General features: G+C 45.3%; 1 protein-coding gene across 1 annotated transcript; it reads right to left on the reverse strand.

Annotated features, from left to right (window-relative positions):
- Positions 1-7,871: 7,871 nt before the first annotated feature.
- On the reverse strand, positions 7,872-20,052 carry LOC144145921 (leucine-rich repeat-containing protein 47-like). The gene is made up of 6 exons (XM_077677768.1): positions 19,132-20,052; positions 17,607-17,765; positions 15,872-15,988; positions 14,675-14,793; positions 14,397-14,499; positions 7,872-10,430 (listed from the first exon to the last, which is right to left on the reverse strand). The coding sequence occupies exons 1-6, from the start codon at positions 19,960-19,962 to the stop codon at positions 10,149-10,151; spliced, it is 1,611 nt and encodes a 536-aa protein (XP_077533894.1). The 5' UTR covers positions 19,963-20,052; the 3' UTR covers positions 7,872-10,148.
- Between the last annotated feature and the right edge of the window lie 1,847 nt (positions 20,053-21,899).

Here is a 21,899-nt window from a genome sequence, read left to right on the forward strand (position 1 = left end):
ATCCTGGCTGTTTCTGTTTCGACATTGCCCGTGTGTGTGCAGGCACATATTTTCTTTAATCAAAGGTGCAGAAGGCGGCAGGTGTTAGTACAATCGACCAGGGATATTGTCTGTGCCTTTGCTAAAACCAGCCTGCAAAAAGTAGCATCCCAACTCCAAAAATAGTAAACAAGATTGTCATGGATTACAGAAACGCCTTGTGAAGAACCATGTGTAAGAGCAAAAAATAAACCAAGAAGGGAAAGAATCTTTTACTCTTTAAAGGATGCCCCTGAAAGGTTTGCTGCATCAGTAATAGAAGCAAGCACATGCTTGGACAGCTTGACAGCGACACGAGTTGGGAAATTTGCAATGAACTTTGTCTGCTTGCATTATTTCTAGGCCGTGGCACCTTCCGTATAAGTACGGATACTTCTGTTTTTCAAATGTACGGCATAAGTTTCCTAGAAAAATTGGCAGAGGGATCTCTGAGATTTAAGTTTGCAAGGTTTAATTTGACAAGTTTGAAATTTCACTGGGGAGTAGTACCGCCCCCTTTTCCTATGCCAAAATTGACGGCATTCACGTACTGGCTGGAACTGAAATACTTGTGCGTAAACCTTTTTTGGTGACTACCCCAGCAGACTGTCCACAATGTCTTGTATCTGCACAAACAATAATTGGCAAAGTTGAGACATTTAATCATAATAGTGTTTACATAATTGGTATCTTTAGAGTCAGTAAGGAAAAACAAAAATCGCCAAACCATTCCCGTCATGCCGGCTTGAAAGCGTATTTCCCGCATTACAGCTATGTGTGCACAGAAGCATTCTGTGGGTGTGCCAAGGATAAAAAAAGAAGTGATCGGTAGATGTGAAAATGGTGTAATAATTGGTAGCAGTAAACAAAAAGAAAAACATCTCGGTTGCTGCGTTAAGGTCTGAACGAAAACGGGAGAAAAGTAAAAGTTGCTTTTTTGTTGGAAGGTGGGGGGGGGGGGGGGGGGGGGGTCGGGGGGCAGCAGAATGAGTGATTGGATGGTGCTCTGGCTGAGTTCATACAATTGCTTTGAAGGGGTTGGATGCAGCAAGACATGTTCCGTGAGCACCACCAAGGAAACATAAGGCTGGTGAAAAGAGGCGCTGTAGGAATGCATATGCAAAAAAAACAATTTCCAGAATTTCTGCTTTTTTTTTTTCTTTTCGATCCACCTTTAGATGGGAGTGCAAAGAAAGCAAAGCTCTGAGAAAGATGAAGCCCTGTCTGCAGGCAACTTTTTATAGCATGGCCATTGTAAACTGTTCTAAATTTTGCATTAACTTTCAGCTCGAGTCCAGAGTGATTTTGCATTCACAGCACACAGCCCTGCTTCAGCATCGCATGACTGAATGCAAAAGTGTTCATCTGCTCTCTACCGCGCATGCGTCCCTGCATGGTTTAGCATGCCAGGCACCTCGAAAAGCAGAACCACCATCAGCAGGGGAACCATTTAATCTCGTCAGCAGCCTCTTCACTGCCAATCCATGCTGAAAACTACAGCCCTTACCGTCACTGGTAAGCGGTGCTCAACCAGGGCCTTTGGAACTGTGTCAAGTTTTCTCGGAGGGTTAGCTCCGCAATTTTCATTAGCCTTATTTTTTCCTTCCTTTTTGTGTGCACTTGCATAGGTAGCCAAAAATAGTGGCACCTATATATATATATAGGTGCCACTATATATATAGATGGCTGTTCTTCAGTCATAACTCTAAGAAAAATTGTCGAATTTTCGTAGTCGCTGCTTCTAACAGTTTTGTAGCGTGGTCGATGTGAAAAATCCCAAGAAATGATGTTCTTATTGTGGATAGATGCACGGCCGAGTAAACGAGTGCTTGGATGCTAACGTGCTTCCTTCAGCACTACAACCCAAGGATAAGGTGCAACACAAAAGGAAAGACACGTTCTTGTACATCCTTTGGCATTTTAGTCGTGAAACGTTATAAAGCAAGGCACCAACACCAAAGAATGCTGCCAAGCACAAGGCACATTTGGATACCTTTCATCCTCTGAGAGCTTCTTGCACCCAAAGCAGCGGAAACATTCCTTTGCCGCTTGTGTTCACTGGAGCAACCACAAACACTGATGCAGATATATCAATTGAAGTGTTGCCATTGAACACTATGACCATAACTGCATGCGAGGTGTTATTGAAACCTCGAAATTGTTTTGTGACGCAGTATTCGGCTCGTCTTAGGATTGTTGTCTGATGGCAACCAAGTAGTTCAAAAAGGGGCCATATACTTGCGTTTTACGTGTGTTTCACTCTTACACATTTTTGGCAGAATGTGTTACAAAATAACATGACTCTGGAATTATGAAACGCAAAAATAAGATAAGCAGTTCAATTGAAGAAGCACTGTTTATTTTACGTGTGCACAATATTTTCCTGGAACTAGTAGCTGGTGTGCTCAGTGTGAACCTCTTAGATATTTTACACTTGTCAAATTAACATGCTGCTCTTCTTAATAAGGCGTTCACGTTCTTATTTTTGTCAGGCCTTTTCTCTATATATAGAGTTGGCAGTTAAATTTGAGTCTTGTGGCCCTTGCAGCCTAAATGACATGTTCCTAAGTTTATCGTACACCTATTATTTGCTATCCGAGTGTCTAGCAGCGCTAGATCGCACTGCCAGCCCTTTGAACTTCTAGCGTCTTCAACCCATCAGTCTCCTGCGTGTATATGGACACTTGTAGTGCATGTGGAGATTTTCAGAAAAAGATTTGTGTTGTATGCTGGGGTATTTTCGTTCTTCATTCAGTTGCATGCTCTCTCATTTGTTATTTTTATTTTTCGAGCAACCAAGCCAAAATATTCTCTCCAACATGTCCAAGATTTGTGAATGTGTGGCTCTGATTCGCTCTCGTAGTCCGTTTGAGCAAATTGTGTTGGCGCACTCAGGATATTGAATTCGAAGTAACAGGAACAACAGTGGCCTAGCACATTTTTTGTAGGAAAACCTAAAGTGTGACACCTTCATCTCAGTTCATTACTTCTGTCCTTCCTGAAAGAGCAAGCACCTTCAAATGACAGACTCAAGGTGAAAGGATGTTTTGGAAACCCAAAATCACAGCCACTATACAGCAGCCAGCTTTACAATCGCTTCCACGGAGCCATTGAGCATCAGTCGTCTATTCCTTTGTCAGCGCATCCCTTAAACTTTACACATACAGCACAGGGCAGCTAAACATGTTTGTTCATCGTGTGTATGCGAATACGCTTTAAAAAATGTTCAACCCTTACCGTTCACTCATTTGAAGTTCCCGCCATTTAAGAAGCGGAGTTTCGTTTGTCACGGCATGGAGTGGGTGCAGCGCGGCAAGTGTGCATGCTTTTATTGTGTCCATACACTGTGTTTGTCTGCTGTTCCTTGAGCGAAGTCATGCTTTTTGCAAAGGTACCATTGTTGTAGCTGTACTCGCACACTGCCATCCGCGGTGTGTTTTGAAATGAAAGCGTTCTGTGCAGCCAGAGCGCAAACCTTACGGCTGTAATTTCTCCCACCTCAAAGCAGTGTGTACGTGGTTATTGTCTCGAATAGGTACGGGGTAAAAAGTGGGCATTGTTGATCAGTGTTTCACAGGATGTGTAGTTTGTCTGCTCTACTGATACAGTTTGGAGCGTGTAAATTCTTGGGATAATTTAGCACATGGTCAAATACAGCTGTTCATGCAGATATACTTGACATACCTTTCTTCTTTGTGGGTACATTGGAGCATTTCGCGAATCCTAAACTATTGAATGCTTCCTTGCAGAATTCTAACTTCTATTGAAAAAGTATGCATGTGGTCACTTAATGCCTTTAATGCATTAAATATGCGGAACGTGGAGACATATTAGGTGCTGCCCCACTTATTTTCAAGTGTGCAAAGTGATTCTACACTGCCACAATGGGAGAGTTCATAGAAAAGGCAGAAAGTGCCTGAAAAGGTGTTCTGTTGCTTATTAGATATACAGTAAGCCTCAAAATATTTTCACGTTTGATCTGCTAGTCCTCACTATTTGAGAAATTCATTATTGGTGTGCTCTTTGCAAACCCCTTTCAGAGGACTGCCGCACAACTCCTACACTAAGTGTGTATGTCCCAATGATGTGTTTCAGAGTAAGCAGAAGAACTGTATGCAAGCTTTGTGCTGTGTTGCAACTGTCGCCAGGGCGTGAAGAGACAATAAACTACATTTTTGAAGCTTTCTCGTAGTTGTTTATCACCAGTACCTTCCTTTGTCGTAATGACCTAATGATTTCTTTCCTCCATGCGGGAAAGCATGCTAATCTCTGAAACTAAGCTCCATGTTTGGGAAAAAAGAACATCATTTGCCAAATGCACTAAATCAAGCAAACTGGGCTAGATTGAGTGCTAAATTCAGTACAAAAGCACATACAGTAGACTGGCGATAATTCGAACTCTAAGGGACCCCAGGATTTTCTTTGAATTATTGGAAGTTCTCCTACATATGACTCGGGACAACATGCTAACTAGTGTTGTAATGAGACATTCACATATGTTTAACAATACGATATTCAAAAACAATACTATTCTATTGTTTTATTTATGCTTTGAATGAATCGCGAATCGATGGCCGCTTTGCCTTTGCATGAGAGTTCAAAACAAGGCTTTCGATGCCAGCAAACGCAGCCAGTTCATGGCGAGAGTGTTATGCTTTCAGCCTCTGGCCAAGAACTTGTGAATGCCAGAAGCAAGCTGAAAGGATGCAATTGTGCAACTAGAAGTGGCCAATACAGATATTTTTCGGCAAGGACAAGCAAAAAGTGCGAATTAACCGAATTTACGCAATGCAGCAGTTTGAATTAAGCGGCTTGAAAATACATTGAAAACATAGCAGGCCAACCAAAATTATGAAATTTGGTTGAACTAACCGAATGTTTGAATTATCACGAGTCTATTGTATTTTGCATGTGGGGCTTGTTTTGTGTTCATTCAAGCGGCCTCTTGTTAGCGAAATGTTCCGTGATGCACCGAGCTTGCCAGAAGTGGCACCACGTAATTGACAGCCACTGTGAATATAACCCATGAGGCTGACTGCAAATCATTTCCCCTAAACTTCTCAAAGTTGATAGTGATGAGAAAATTGGTGGCAGTTACGAGCTTTTCCTTTAAGAGAACAAAAAAAAAACTTGCAGCCTTCAAAAGAGCTGGGAACTCATTTAGGTCCTCTGCTGAATGTATTTCATCACTTTTTCCATAGTGTAAACGTAACGTTTCAGGTTTATGTTGGCTAGCTGGCCAAAAGACTGCCTAGTTATCTGTTCTAAATGTACAGTGGAACCCCGATAATACAACTTTAAGGGACCGCCCGAAAGCGTTGTGTAACTGGGGTACCGTACGATTGGGGTAGGAGTAAATGCCGCTCTATTAGACAGTCTCACACGATAGGTGGGCTAAGAATGTATTTAAGTTATTTAGCGCGTTCTCGCACAATTTGCAAACCCATAACTGCAATCCCGAGTTACTAATTTGTACCCCCCCCCCCCCCGTGGCACTGCGTCTGTGCTAGCCTGCCAGCCATGTGCCTAGCGCACGTGCAGGGTATGCTGGGAAGGCTGACGCCATCTAGAAAATTGAGGGGGGAAAGAAAGGCGAGAGCGTTAAACTGCAGAGGCCGCAACTTATTTATAGTGGCAATGTAAAGGGAAGTGAAACAGATGATAGTACAAGGCGGCGATAGAAGGAAAGGTGGGAAGAAAAGGAGCAAAGTGACAACGCAGCCTTTAAAGACAATGATAAGCAGAGATCAGGTGGTAAGAGTGATAGAGACAGGAAAGAAACGACCGTAACAGTACCAGCCTGCTTCCTTGAGTCTAGTGGTCAGACCCGCCGCAAACTGTGTACCTTTGCACAATAAGCAGCGCCAACCGGGTGTTCAGAAATAAAGGTTGGGACGAGGCGGCGTGAAACGTGAAAAAATCGCCGTTTTATTTCCGCCAACGTCCGTCGTATGAAGCGGACTGCGTGCACCCGATTGTTGTATGTATAATCAGGGTTTTTAATGCAGTGTCTCTATGGGGAGTTTGCGTGACTGCAGTGATCCATTTTAGAAAGCGGGTTGTCGTAAAACCGGGGGACGTATAATCAAGGTTCCACTGCCTTTTCCCTGCGTGTTTAGTTCATGGCAGCGACACTGCTAACACATTCTTTTTCATGGAAACTGCGGCTCAACACCCTTACATAAAGGGGCCCTGTAGACGAAGTACAACTTTGTTAAATTAAAAAAAAAAAAAAAGCCTTCGGTAACACCTTTAGCTCCACTCCAGACATGCAAGAAATATTTAAAAACTTTTAAATTTTGTGCTGCAGTGATGTAGTAAGTGTCAGCACTAAAGACATGGTTATCACTGTGTTAGCTGCACATTAGCGTTGAAGTGGCACGATCGAATGAAACTAGAGGCCAATTGCCCAGTCATGTTTTTTGGCGGTGGCTTAAGTCAGCAACCGCCAAGTGCACAAACAAGATTTTGTGATGTAGAGGTATTGCCGGAAAGGGTCTCGGGCGCCACCACTGCTTCATGTGTTTTCTTCAATATCTCCGTTATTTGTTCAAAGTTTGCAATAAAATTGGTATCATTGTCATTGGGACAAAGCAATCTAAAAAAGAAAATTAAACCCGTTTTATTCAACGTGAAAGCTGTTGGAAGTGCAGAGCAGTGATTCGCCATAATGGGCTGTAGCGCCGTTATCTGCTCACTGCTACCACCCAAGGCAATTTGAATATCCCGCCTCCATAGTGCTCGCGCGCCCCCTGACTGAAACAGCGCCAGCGGGAGTTCTGTTCTTTTTGTGCCTACTTTTCCTCCCGCACGTGCCGGCGTTGCACTGCCACTTTTTTTCGCTTACTATCACAAAAGCCAACCCAACGAGCGTTCCTAACCAAATTAACGCGGGCGCTGCGGGCTAATTACATATATTTTGCCTCAAATGTACCTACAGTTTTCTTTGCGCTACACAACGGGGAGATGTATGACAAGTGCCAGTGGTTCACGAGTTTCAAACACTTATCACTATATAAACCGCTTGGCTTTCGAAGCCTCTGGGTTATGCCGCGATGACAGCGGCTACGACGGAATGCCGTGTGGCTCTACTTGGGTCCAGCGAGCAAGCTATGACGACAAGGCAAGCGCCTAAAGTGCTCTGCACTTAAAAGACTGCTTTGTCCCGATGACAAAGCAGTCTTCAATAAAAAATGAACCCAACTTGGATTTCGTCTTGATGGCCCCTTTAAGGTAGTACGGTGAGCCGAAATGAGCCTTCAACAAGAGTACAAAGCAAAAACAAAACAGGAGGGGAAACGACGCTTCCTAGCGCAGCCAAAAAATGTCACAAGCGCTTGGCCAGTGTTAAACTAGCGGCATCTGTGGCAGGAGAAGCTGCGCAGCCGCCACGATCAGCATTTCACTGCGCAGCGCCGAGCGAATTATAGCCACTATCATTTCGCCCATCAGATGCCACGACTTTCTCCTTCGCTGCCACAGCTATGAAGCATTGTAGCCAACACTGGTTTTCACTGCGACATTGCCTGGTCGCTCGTCCACACCTGCCACAATGGGCCGTTTTGCCTCCTGTACATATTCTTGCTCCGTGAACGAGAGCCATTCGGTTTCAGTAGTTGATATGATAAAATTTAACCCACCTGGTGTTATGTTGGTGAGCTACTGTCAAACATCAATTTTGCAGTTGCACTCTGCCATGTGTGTGTGACGTCCTCTGACCGTCCCCTACTCAAATGGCACAACCAGGCAGCAATGCACGCCTACAATGTAGCAAAAGCCACCACGGACCTTTGACACACAATCGAGTTGACAAAATCCCGTCCAAACATGTAACCAACCTCTCAACAAACAAGTGCAGAAAAACATCTTTATTGTTCATTTAGCAGCAAACTGTGAATGCAGAAAGGCTGATTGCCTCCTGCAACTTTCAATAAATTACCTACACTTTCTATTCCCTTTTTGCCAGTGGTAAGGCGCTGTAACACGCTCGGCAGTGCACATAAAATAGGCGGGCCCATTGGGTAACACTGGGTAATGCCCCTAGATTTCAATAACCCCAGTCACAAGCTGTAACCAAATTAGGTACCACAAAATTGGCAGGCGGTTTGACTGTGCCAACTACAGATTATCCAGCAAAAGCAACATATATTCATGCTTTTAAAATGTTGCCCTTGCAAAGTGGGTACATGCTACCAAGTGTAGTCTTCAGAGCACTCGCACAGTACTCTGAGTATCACCAGAGATTTCTAGTGGTTGGCCCTCCGAGTGCTTGTGCTTAAAGTAAATGATCGATTGATTCGGTAATTCAATAACTGTTGGCTGCATTGCCAGCCCTCACCGCGCATATAAAGCATTGCACAACACACCACTGCTACTATGTGATATCTTGTGGTGGCATATCACATTGCTTGACCAACAGCAGCAACTGTCTGGTATGCACCGGCTTAGGCCTAATGTTTCGCTTTGTCTTGCAACATCAACAGTTACGAGTGCTTTTTTCCATGGGTGACCGATTGACACTAGACCTCTAGTTAGGCCCAATGTTTAAGCTTAACATTAGGTAACCTTCAAGTTGAGCCTTATTACATGCCAAGTAATGTCACACTCACTTCAAGTCGAGCTGGGTAGCGGTTGACTACATTACACCTCAAAACGTGATGTTAGGCTTAGCGTCGCACCATCAAATTTCGTGTCGGCACCTCTCTCTGCTGCACATCAACTTATGTGCTAGTGAATTACACGCCGGAAAATAGGGACGTTCCACGAATTCTCCGCAAAACCAGCAGAAATAGAGTAATTGTGCCTTTGCAGCAAAAATTGTACGTCTCAAGAAAAGATGCGGTGCATAGCTTGGCAAACAAACTTACCCTGTGTGCTTATCAACATTAGAATCTGGCTTCTATATAGACTAAGTTGTAAGGCCATGGATACCAACACAATTGAGTACACAGCCAATTTTTTCCCACTTTTTCTTTTTCCACCACTCACAAAAGAAAAGCATGATGAAAGTTCAAGAAAGATTCTGAAAAACACCGGAGATGTGAAGCAAAGCAATGCAAAATGTTACTTTCAATAAGATGGCAAAAAAAAATCTCAATCTCGCTCAAGCACCCTGAAAATTTCACAAATAAATGTGTAATGAAAATTGGGATTAATGTGCCCAGCCTTACCAAGCCTTACGGGATACGTTGCACAGCAGTTGAAACATGCAGTTCGTCTTATTTTTACCAAGCGGACACTCCACAAGCGTTAGCAATCTGTACCCATAAATAGAGTGCACCTCACACGCAAAAGAAAAACAGAAAAACACATGAAACATCTACAAACAAAAAGAAAGGCTGCAAAAGCTTCTCAAACCAGCAAAATGCTTCAATAAATACCCATTGCTGAATTCCCAAGCTTTCCGATAAGCCGCCAAGCAGTAAGGCAAGTGCTGGATGGTGTAACAAGAGCAGTGTGTTCATTTACCGACGATTTGACTTAATTGTTGTGCGTAAAGTCCAGCAGCCTGGCAAAAAGTCAGTTTCTCAGTGGAACGCAAACATCACAGTCCTGAACAGAAATCACACCACACTTACCACAAAAAGCTGTGGTTTGCCACTCGGGTTGTGCGTTCAGCACCGAAAACTACGTACGGCACAAGGCGAGTTGACATTTTGAATTTTTTCACTTATTAACATTCAGATTTTAATCTCGATGAGACAACCGCACCGTAGCTGGGAGCCCTTTTCAGGGTACATGCCTGGAGGACCACCATGCAACACACGTAACGAAAAAAAAAAAAATTAAAATCTCGTTGCTGAAAAATTAAGAAAAGCATAATTTAAACAACGATGCAAATGTCATCCACCGGTTTAGGGTTAACAAGCGACGTTAACAAGCAGAACATTTGGCTTGCACAATCGGCACATCGAGCGCAGATGCCCTCAATTCCCTTAAACAAAGCTGCTTGCTTTGACCAACGGCCTAAACGTTTCTAAGTGGTTTGGCAACACAGAAACGAGCCAAGCGAGGTAACGTTTGCTCGCTGGCAAGCAGGCAACTTCTTACAGCCAACGAGCTTACGACGACAATTTTTTCTGTTTGTTTTCTCTTGGTCTGGCCGGCGAAGATAAGTGAAGGACTCCCGCTTAGTCAGGCCGCTGCTCCACCGAGACCCCCGGACAAACCAGGTCGGTTTTCGAGGGGTACACCACACGGAGATTGCCGTCCTTGTCGACGACCTTGACCTTCTCCACCTGGAGTTTGAGGCAGGTTCCCTCGCCCACACTGGCCGGGTCCGTCGGCACCGGATCCTCGCTACCAAGTCCGAGCTGAAGGCTCTCGCCCAGCAAAGCATCCATGACCTTCTTGCAGAAGGGGAGGTTGTTGCCAGTCACCTCCGCAAAGATGTCTCGCGTCTCCTCGGAGATCTGGAGGGGGAAGAAAAATCAAACAAAAGCTGAACTTTTCCTTCAAAAAGTCGTAACCGAAGTTGCACGAATGAACACCCCCTCCCCCTCCCCCCTCCCTCTCTCTCTCTCTGTCTGTGTGTGTCTGTGTGTGTGTGAGAGAGAGAGAGAGAGAGAGAGAGAGAGAGAGAGAGAGAGAGAGAGAGAGAGAGAGAGAGAGAGAGAGAGAGAGGGGGGGGGGGGGCAACTCAGATGGTTGGTGAACATGTAACGTAGGTTAAATGCTAAAACAAATATTAATGATAGAAAGAAGGAAAAAAAGATGAAAAACCATCGGACGAACACACACGCATATACAGAAAAAAAATTCTAGCGTGTCTTGTCTAGTCTTACTGCTCGGAGGCTTATCGGAAAGCTTGGGCAACGCCGCCTGTATTAACATTGCCTGACGCGTCGCGCGCTTTTCAATGGGAAGGGTAGGTACGCTTAGTTCAGGCACTGATCCGCTATGTGGCGCGTGCCGGCGGACATCTCGCCTTACGTCACTGCTCGTGAGTCGCGAACGCTGCACCCACTTCTACGACGTGTGTCTGTCAGCTTGCCTGTTGGGCTTCAAGGGCCGTTTCGCTTACATCTTAGCCGTGACGGGGCGCTAGTTCTGTGGCGCACTGGGGATCTCGTTCTACGTGTCGCTCGCTTCATACTTGCTGCATTTTTCCAAATATAAAGACGGAGACGGACTGAAATAGTGTAAGAACATTCTGATTGTCGGGTAGCTAACAGAAAAACGATATTTTCGGATGGGGCAGCCATTATTTTACTGATATTTTTCTTTCTGTAGTATTTAGAGAAGAAAAAATTGCGTTCACGTTTTTTGTTCCGGCGCTCACTTCTACGATTACTTTCCAATAACATCACGTGCTTGTAAACTTCAGAAAATTATAGGAAAGAAAAGGATAAGCAGCTGCGATCCCGCCACGCTGTCCGGGCGCTTCTACAGTACACTCCTCAATTTTAGAAGTGCGTACGAATGCGGAGTGCGAACAGGGGGGTCAAAACAATACCTAAATGCGGAGGGGATAGAGGTGGGATGCCCCACTCAGAAAATGTCAGGGCCTGTGATCCGAGTAGATAAGCGCGCAAAGCCGGCATCAGCCTGCGGCAGCGCAAGGGCTTTTGATTCGTAACAAAGGAAGTTTTATCAGTGGCAGACCAAGACAGACAGGCATGATTGAAAACAAGAAGGCGTAGGAGCGCCGCCTCGGGAACGCTGAACAAACTTTGCAGTATTTTGCATAGTTTCCGAGAAGCGGCGCTGGCTGGCGGACACGAAAGCACGCTGGAAGGCTACGGAGCGGGGAAGGGTAGGAGAGAGCAACAGGAGAGTGGCTGTTTGGCCATTTTTCGCTCACGCGTTAGGCACTGTTTATACAGGCGGCGTTGGCTTGGGAAATCAGCGATGGGTATTTCTTGCAGCATTTTGCTGGTTTGAGAAGCTTTTGCAGCGTTTGTTTTTTGTTTGTGCATGTTTCTTGTTTTTCTTTTTTCAGCCACTCTCTCTCTCTCTCTCTCTCTCTCTCTCTATTCCAAAGTCTCAAGAAAACACACAAGAGCGTTAAAACGCCGCACTGCACTCTCTTTGCTGTTCCAGGGGCCTAAAAAGTCCTTCATGCTGAGATCAAGCAAGACAGCATACGAGCAAGCCGTCACCCCTAGCAAGGCTTATGAAGCTTTTAGTAATCCGTGGCTAATCAGGCCTTGTGTGGAAGTGTCACATTGCTGCGGTTGTGCACCTGAGTGGCCCACATGTCCTGACCCTTTATACAGGTACCCTTACAAAGCTTCTATGTGATGTACCCTATACCCTATGTAGTAAGTACCCTTATACAGGTACTATGTGATGCAAACTGGTGTAGGCCTCACCTGTGAGACTCATCCAGCAATGGCCAGTATTTCTTGATGTTTCTGGCTCCATTTGAGGCAAACTCCAAACTGTCATAAACTATTCACATGCCTCCACTACTTGCGATACAGTTCTTTATCAGCAAAAGAGTTGAGTTGGTATGATTGCCTCTTTGGAACCTGCAGGATTTGGGCTTAATCCACAGTACAGTTAAACCTGGATGTATACCGAACCTCTATGCAACGAATTCCTGGATTTCGAATGGAACGAAGTTTTTCCATTCCCCATTGCCAGCCCTACTAAAACCCATGTTTTTGCTAACTCTATGTTACGAAGGCGTTGCGACGGTTAACCTGCATGCAACAATCTCGCTATGCTGATGAGCCAGTGTTTTTTGCACTTTTCCTGGAAAATCGGCTGGAGAAATGCACTAATTTGGCGGATTTTTCCCACGCCGCAACCTACCACGCATTTCCACGTGCGAGTGCTGTGTCAGTTAGGTGCTAGGCCTGCCTGTTGGGGTGTGTAGTCGCGCGTCTCCACTGGTATCAGTGGGGTCAGTTCAGCGGCGATGATTTCTGCTGCCAGAAAAGAACATTTTTTTGTCTTTCCAAAGACAAGCTCGCATTTTGAATGCGGCAGTGAGAAAAAAGAACGCCGCCGCCAGGTACAGTATCCCAGCTCTTACCCTCTCACCAATTTTGAGCTTAAAAAAAGCGTCAAATTCGCAAGAAGGCGTCACTCCAGCACATCTTTGGTCCTTAAAACATACTAAAACGCCAAAAAGTGTCGAAAGCAAAAGTGATACTTCGGTTACGTTTGCGAATACAGCAGTATGTCACTTTGCTTCTATGGAGTGCTGTGTAGTGGCTAAGCTCGTGGAAAAGCAGCAGGTGGAAGTGATGCAGTTTTATTTCACTGTGAAATAAATTCCTGATGGGCGAGTTCACCGTCACTGATATCTAGCATTTTGGTTTCGTTTCTGCTTCAATCACGCCAGCCCTAACTCGAAACCCGCATAGAACGAAAAATTGCGAATTTTTGCCAACTTCGTTACATCCAGGTTTAACTGTACCAGGAGTTGTGTTTTATTAAAGCGAAGCTTTCTGCGTCTCACTGATGGCATATGTCACGCCGAGAACACATTGCAGGAAAGTCAACTATCTCTCACGATGGCGATGATCGTGGGGGAAGTGCAAAAAAAAAAATGCTTCCCTCGGTTAGAATCGAACCTGGTTCCTTCACATTGTGAAGCCAACGTCTATCCGATTGCTCCACTCCAGCACAATCAAAGCAGTTTAGATTTGGAGAGGGGCACTGCATGGACGTACAAAACGAGACAGAAAAATCATGCACCCCCCGTTTAACGACTGCAATACAGTAGTTGAATACGAAGCTTTCTTTGTGTGAAAGCAAACGGCGAAGGGTCAAAGTCAAAGCCGCTGCGATCAAAGGCCCAAACTGCGTGTGAGTCAAAGTCCAAACTCACACGATAACCAAGGAATCCCTCACAAGAAATCTTCGCACACAACCATCGTCGCCATTAGACGGAGGGGTGTATGATTTTTTTGTTGTCAAAACGGCAGTGATCCATGCATGTATGGATGATCCATCCATGTGATCCATCCAGTATCCATCCATGCATGTGCAGGAACTTGAAAATGGGCTAAATACTGATAAGGGACCTTCCTGCCTCACAAAAGGCATCTGCACAGATTTGCAGTGTTCAGTTGTGTTGACTGCTGCACAGATCTATGGAGCTCTGGTGAGATGCCTGGGGCTGTCCCATCCCTTCAGGGGAATTCTCTTGGACACCGCTGCACTTGCCTACAGTGTTGGGTAGTGAATTCTTTCAAGTTTACGTCGATTGCTGCGAGCGATAGGGAGCACCAGGCACACTGACAAGCAGGCATGCGTGTTTGTCAGACATGCCGTCCAGCAGGCAAGGTCGTGAAAACAACAGCCTCCTGCATTTAGCGCTACTGCTGTAAAAAAAAAAGTATAATTCTCTGTCCTCATGCAAAGTGGTGGGGTGCACACTGCGTGTTCTCGGACAGCACGTGTGCACACAGCAAAGGACCCACCCTGGTTCCATCGCTGTTCGTCATTGGAGGGAAGGAGATGACCAGCTTGGACTGGTCACGCAGGTATGGATACAGGGTCTTGTCCTTGAGCAGGTACAGATACCTGGAAAAAAAAAAAGGAAAGAGCAGTTAAACACCTTGTTTCCTTGTTCATCTATGCCACGGTAATGCCAAGAAACAAGCGAGAAAAAGAAGTGAGACTAATTGGCAACAGAAGCGTTCCACATGCCACTCACTCGTAACAACGAACTTGGCGCCGTAATAAATCGGACACTCACTTGTAGATGCCTGGGTAGGTGCTGCGCTTCTTCTCCTTGCGCAAGGCGTCCGCCTCTTCTGTCATCTGCTTGTACAGCTCCTTGCCGCTCATCTGCTGAGTCTTCCCCAGCGGCACCAGCTGAAAGGTACAACAACGACTGGCGTCAGCTTGTGCAATGGCCCCGAATCAAGAACGATGCTCAATGTACCGATACCTGGTCTCGTTCCCCACACTGTCCATTAGAGCTGTATCACATGTCATAACGCGCACTTTGTAGTATGAACCATTATAAAGACCATGCGTGTTTTCAATGCACCCTTTCAAAAAAAGGGTGGCTTCGCCAATGTATATTTACGCTAGGAAAAGTCGGAAGAAACACTGTCATTGCTTGAGTAGAATGCACAAGAAATTACAGGCAGTCTCGACAATGAGGATTAAAACATTAGCACTTACTGTTTTACTGTTTTTGTACAACGTTAACGAATGCTTGCTAGTCTCGAGCATGAGGATTAAAACATATTAAAACATTAGCACTTACTGTTTTACTGTTTTTGTACAACGTTAACGAATGCTTGCTAGTCCCGAGAATGAGGATTAAAACATTAGCACTTACTGTTTTTGTACAATGTTAACGAATGTTTGCTAGTCTCGAGAATGAGGATTAAAACACTAGCACTTACTATTTTTGTACAATGTTAACGAATGCTTGCTAGTCTCGAGAATGAGGATTAAAACATTAGCACTTACTATTTTTGCACAACGTTAACAAATGCCTGCTAGTTTTCCGGCCTTAATTAGTTCTGAGTAACGAGAATGCATACATCTGTGATGATAACATGCCCAGCACAACTGGTCACAGTTGCAGCACTTGAAGTGCTGACACATGATGTTATAAGGATCCTGTGCAGAACATTTATCTACACAGATAACAAAGCTTTTCGTACTTCTGCATTCGCCTGAAGTAACTAAAAAAAGAAACAACTGCACCACTCTTAAGACTAAACGAGAATTTTGATTGGCTAACGTCAAACCCGTTGTTGGAGATAAGCTTGCTGCACAAATACACGCATACCTAACTGCAGATGAAAGCTGTGCGCACACGGCGGTTTTTCATAGTGGTTACTACTGCTTGTTTCACAAAACAAAACACAATATGTGCAGGATGAAGTGACATAACTACTATGTGAGTTAAACCAGCTAATAACACGTCACTAACCTTCAGCTTGTCAGGTTCAATAGCATCATAGTAGACATTGCCCGTGATCTTGGCAAGGTCGTGAGTTGCGATGGTGGCCTCAGATCGCTTCCCACAGATGGTATCATGCAACTTGTTCTGGAAAGAAAGAAACCACGACACAAATAAATCAAAATCCAACAGTGTTTCCTACACAGCCAGCAAAGGACTATTATATATCTTAAGCCTGTTCTACATGGTGCGAATTGGCAAATGCGGTGCCACTTGTGCGGCAAAATGATCTATTTTTGTGGCTGTGGCAAATTGCCAAATGTTTAGAACAGTCGAACTTCTCCTGTGAACACCACTTGGCTTTTGGCAATTTGTCGCAGCAGTGACAATAGGAAAATAAATCGTGTTGCCGCACGAGCGGCGCCGCATCTGCGAATTCACAGGCGAAATTCTCACCCTGTAGAACGGGCTGTAAAAGTGTCATTTTTCTGGATTGCTATAATATTTTCGCCGAATTCTGGCGGTCGACTACATTGTATACTGTACACAATGAAATCTTCAAGAAACATTTAAAAATACTCAGATTTTTCTCTGTACCACAAAGACATCTTTCAAGACATTTGCTAACGTCGTGCTGCCCTTGTGGTGAGGCAAACCCACAGAATAGAATGCACTGCATTGGCTACACCTAGTGACACCATTAAATCCTGCAGATTTGCAATGAACAATTCTGGCACACATTACTGCACCGAATGTGCAATCTCATCCTTGAAGCATAACTAATTCAACAGTGAGTACAGCACATGCTCCACATATACTATTCATTATTTCATTACCCAATATCATTTCACTATAACAACAACAGTCATACCTGGGCTACACGAGCGTTTGAATGGACATTTCAGTCTAATGGCCTTCGCAATTACAAATGGCATTTGAACTGGAAGGAGTTCCGCCGATCTACACGACAATTCTCAAAGGCAGTCAGTTTCCGCGTTCGGCCGCCATGTTTTGGTGCCACCACTGCTGCCATTTCGTTCTTGACAAAAATTTCATTTGAGTTAAAATACAAAAAAAAAATTATTAGTGATTAAATTGATCACCATCTATAGGCGCGCAAAAAACATGCACGAAGGAGCCAGTTTTTTTTTTTTCTCACCGCGAGATGTGACCGTACTAAGTTACCTTGTAATCGTTAAGTGAGTGATAGAGAACAAAAGTAAAAATTATGAAGATCGTGCACTTCAAACACCAAGTTTTACTCGTAAACAACTGTTTTTGTGATTACGGCATGCAGAAACTGCACCAGAGAGTACGAGTGTTCGCGTTTCAAAGGCCTTTGAGAACTTCGAAGGTCGTTGTGGGTGCTCCTTTGACTCAAGTTGCATTTCAACCAAAGGCCTTTGAAAAACACCGTGTAGCAGCTCAAAGGTGTCATTGAGTCAAATGACATTCGACTCGAAGGCCTTCGAAACGCTCGCGTAGCACGGGTATCAGGTACATATAATGCAGACACTGGTTAATCCTGAACTCTGCATCACAGCACAACCGACACTTCAGCATGTAGCACGCTAATTTTAATCTGAAGAACCAACCCGTCTATACTTGGCGAAATTATGTTCAATTCTAGCTGTGTGCCGCGGAATCCTTAAGCGCCGCTTCGCAGTACACGAAAGCACGTGCTAACATTTGCCAAGCAGAAATGAGTGACACTTCGTTCATCCTTGAACTCAAGATAAACATGTGAATCAACTACAGGGGCTACCTGCAAGGCTAGGAACTTGCGCAGGCGGTTGTCCCGATCGAGGTAGACATTCCGCATGATGCAGCAGACAATGTAGGGCCTCACTTCTTGCACCGCGTCACTGACGATCACCGTGGGGCTCTGCGTGTTCAGCTGAAGCACTTCGAACGCGTTCTGAAGCTGTGTGCAGACAGGAGAGGGAGAAAAACAAGAATAAACGCACGAACATTCTGTAATGAGGCACAAGACAGAGGTCGTGGTAGATGCACATCTACGAACGAGGGCTCTGAAGCCAGTTGTGAACAACACCCTTCGTGCCGGACTTAACTGCGCAACGTTCTTATAAGTAAAGCCCTGGACAAAATGCTGTATGAGTGCGTCCTTTCCTCATTTCTCAATTTAGTCTTTGCTGCGGCCACAAATTAGGCAGTTCTGTAAATAAATGGTAGCTTCGACAAACGTTGATCATTAACATTTACAAGTAACCCACACGCTGAGAGGTTCCTAATCATGGGTCCCTTCAACTCGGCGTGCACCTACTGAATCAGTTCACAGAAGTTAAGAACTGGCTATGACATCCTACATAAATAGCAGAACCAGACCTGCACTCGTTGTCTACTTCTGCATCTCCTTAGCCAGGAGTGCAGATAAAGTTGTGAACTCGCCCTGCACTCATCTGCACCACCTGAACTAGTTCACGAGGTGCAGGCAAATCCTCGAAATGGACCCCATGTGTGAGAGCTCCATTTGCACACGTGACACATTTGACATAGGCTGTAAGTGCATACTTCGGTAGAATAAGTAACGGAAGTAATTGTGCACTGCATCAGTTAACACAATGTCCAGTACACCGCAAAACTGAAGCCCAGATTTTTATACTGACATTCTTAATCTTTCGTGGTCCATTGTTGGGTCCTGCCCGACAACGCGACATGGTCGTAGCAGTTTTGTGTTGGGCACTGGCCAACAAGGGCGTTTGCGGTTCAATTTCGCAGCTCTTGTCACGGTGATATGCACGCATTGTTTGTATATGCACCGTCTTTCAAGTGATAAGTGAACTTTGTTAGTTGAAGCTTACTTTTTTTTTTGCACTAGGGCGCAGAAAAATGTTCAGCACAGGACTTCTAAATACCAGAGCATTCTCACTAGCACGCTGTTCGCTGAAAAGCGTGGCCGCTTCTTCACCGCGTGCGTTTTACGGTGGTGCATTTAGCAAAAGCGGTGATGACTTTAGTGAGAAAGAGAATTACGCGCCTCCATCAGACAGTGATTCGGCAGAAGCGAGTGCTCAAATATCGGTGAAGGAGTTGCATGCAGAATTCAAGAGAAAAAATAAATATCCTGTGAGTATTTCTTGGGCAGTTTGTGTTTTTCTTCACGGCGCCAGAAACTGGCAAAATAGTTTCGGACCAGGACAGCCGGAAAGTGGGTAAAAAGTTTCGGACCACGAAGGGTTAAGCTTGGGTTGAAACGCCATTATATGTTACCTATCACCATGATAAGTTGCGGCTCCGAGGTAGGCGTCAGTAGCACTTTTAACACTCACCTCCTGGACGCCGCTGGCTATGACGGGCCCTTTCTTCTTTCCTCCTTTCTTTGCAGAGCCCGACTTGTCGTGACTCTGCGCAGAGGTGTCCCGCGGACCATGGCTCTTGATGTATTCGAGAACCTGCTTGTAATGACACTGCTCGACCAGCTTCTTCAGACGCTTGTCACTCAGCGGGTTTTCCTTCAGCTGTATCTCCTTCAGCTTTCCGATGTCACCCAACTCCCCCGGCACCTGCTTGAGCTGGTTGCCGGCTACGTCGAGCAACTTTATCGACGGCAGCGTGTGCGACAACTTGCCGGGCAACGTTTCGATACGGTTGTTGCTGGCCACTACCTCCGACATGTTCTCGAACTTGGCTTCTCCGGAGAGGAACGAAGGGAATTCCACGATATCGTTGTGAGAGAAGTTGAGCACGATCAGCCGCGACAGCTTGCTAAACTCGTCGGGGATGCTCGACAGCTTGTTGTTGCTGACGTTGAGGCACTGCAGTTCCGTCAGGTTGGACAACTCGACGGGCAGCTCCTCGATGGCGTTCCTGGAAGCGTCGAGGAACTTGAGCTTCCTGAGCTTGCCCATGTCGGGAGGCAACATCGACAGTTGGTTGGCACTCAAGACAAGCCGGGTGAGGTTGACGAGACGCGCGATGCCGGGGGGCATCGACGTCAAGCACGTGTGGCTTATCTCTAGAAAGTTGAGGTGGAAGAGGGTGAAGAGCGAATCGTCGAAAGCCTCTTCCTCGATCCTTTTCGAGATTGTCGCTCCGCTTAACACTAGTTCACAGCGTTTCTCTATTCGAGCATGATCAACTTCTTGCCACGCCGGCGCCATTTTTAGCAGCGCTAAGTAACAGGTACTAGACACATATGTCGATCAGAACGGGGTGCCAGAAGTGAGGCAAACAGGGGGAAATGGGATCCCCGTGAAGTGTAGCGATCTTTGCGCCCTCCATGGGCGCTTCGGCGCATGACGTTTCGAACAGTCGTGGCCTCCGCGATCGGCTGCCGGCGGCGCGCCAGCCGATCGCGGAGGCCACGCGAACAGTGTTTCGAACCGCTAGGCTATTCGCGCTGAAATTTAAAACAGAAGTCAGATTTAGTAGAGGCAATACTGGATAGACCTAATTATAGGTAACCTCTGAAAAGCAATGGTACGAGTCCTTGAGTCGGAGTGGGAGATTAAATTAAGCTTTTCTTTCCTCCTAAAGTTAAGAAGACGCTGAATGGAATTCATATCCTTTATGAGCGCTAACATCTGTCGGGTAGCACAATTGGGAGAAGTAAGAGAGGACAGAGGGAGGAAAAAACGACGAGTAAAAGAGCTCGTAGTGAAGACTGTAGCGCTTGGGCTGCCCCTGTCACGTAAGGCGTCCTACTCAGGCTACTCTTTCCCTCTAACTCCCACCCCTCACGTCGTCCTCTCCTGCCTTGACTACTTTCGCCGGCCTTCCAAGTTCCTCCCCCCTCCGGTCCTACCCCACTAAGCTCCCATTCTCCACTACCCCTTCAATACCCCGCGCTCTGTCCCCTTCCTCTATCATTCCTATTCCCCTCCCTCCCTTTTTATCTCGCATCCCCCTTTTCCTACTCTCTCTCTCACTCCTACGCTCCCATTCTCCCTTTTCACTTCAGTTTTGTATCTCCTCCACCTTTACTCCCCCTCGTATCTTCCTATTCATCTTTCCGTCAAATTTAAACCAAAAATTTAAAAAATACATTAACAAACAATAATTTGGGAACGTAAAATTTACAAAGTATATCGGGATTACTTCTCAGGGATAGTAGCCGCCCTCCATATAACCCTCCGGTTGTTCTCTTTATTTTTGTGTTTAAGCAGTGGCATTGAAATTGCCTTTCGTGATGGCAGCAGACGTCGAAGTCGCGTAGCCTCGACGCATTGCTTGTGACGGAAGATAGATGCCAGGCAATCTTGAATGCCAAAAGTCCCCCCCCCCTTCCCCCCCCCTTCCCCCAGTGCAGTGTGAAGGGGAGGTATACACCAATGTTCTCGCGAAACTGGAATATTGCGGACAGGGCTTTGCACACCCCGGATTTTTCTCTGGAGGGTGTCTGAAATTTTGACAAGGAATATAAAATATAATATCACATAAATAAAGCAATTCAAATGCAAATAAATAATACAAAGGAATAAATATAAATAAATGGATGAATATAAAGAACACAAATATATAAATAATATAAAAGAGTAGTTGCTGAATTTTTCTCTTTTTTTCCATAACATATAAAATTCCCCTACAGGGGGAACGTAATGATGGGCACACATAACAACAACAACAAAAATGACACGGGAAGCCTTTTTGCATTCCCCGAAGCCTCGGACCCGCGTTTGGAAGTAGAACGGGAAGGAAGGGATGATGGGAGATCAGGGTGGGAAGGAAATTCCTGAATGCCTTCTTTTGTGATGAAGCCAAACAAAGAGTAAAGCGCGTGCGGTCTCCTTGTGACCCTTATTTTTGCAGAAAGAAGAAAAAAACTTTGCGATACAGTGTACTATTATTCGTTGCTATGGCAAATAGTGCAAAAAAAGTATGTGCACCTGTCTACCAGCCTCTGTAAAATATGGTTTACACAGCGAAACCAGTTTCGAGCAGCTAATATAGAGCCAAAACTTGAAATACGTCTGACTGCGAAAGTTTACTCAAATTCGATCTACCTGCAAGTGAACGAAATCTCTTAGTGTACAGGTGCCGTCAGAGGCAATTGGAACAAGGGAGCAGTGGCCGAGCCACATATAGCAGTGCCGTGTAG

This window comes from Haemaphysalis longicornis, unplaced genomic scaffold, assembly GCF_048455015.1.
Source record: "Haemaphysalis longicornis isolate Haplotype H1 unplaced genomic scaffold, Haemaphysalis longicornis Haplotype H1 scaffold_7, whole genome shotgun sequence".
Classification (NCBI taxonomy): domain Eukaryota; kingdom Metazoa; phylum Arthropoda; class Arachnida; order Ixodida; family Ixodidae; genus Haemaphysalis; species Haemaphysalis longicornis.

Coding starts and splice junctions, on each gene's coding strand:
- LOC144145921 (XM_077677768.1), bottom strand. CDS start 19,962: ATGGCGCCGGCGTGGCAAGAAGTTGATCATGCTCGAATAGAGAAACGC. Junction 14,500..14,674: donor ACCTACCCAGGCATCTACAA/GTGAGTGTCCGA, acceptor TTTTTTTTCCAG/GTATCTGTACCTGCTCAAGG. Junction 10,431..14,396: donor CGAACAGCGATGGAACCAGG/GTGGGTCCTTTG, acceptor TTCCCCCTCCAG/ATCTCCGAGGAGACGCGAGA.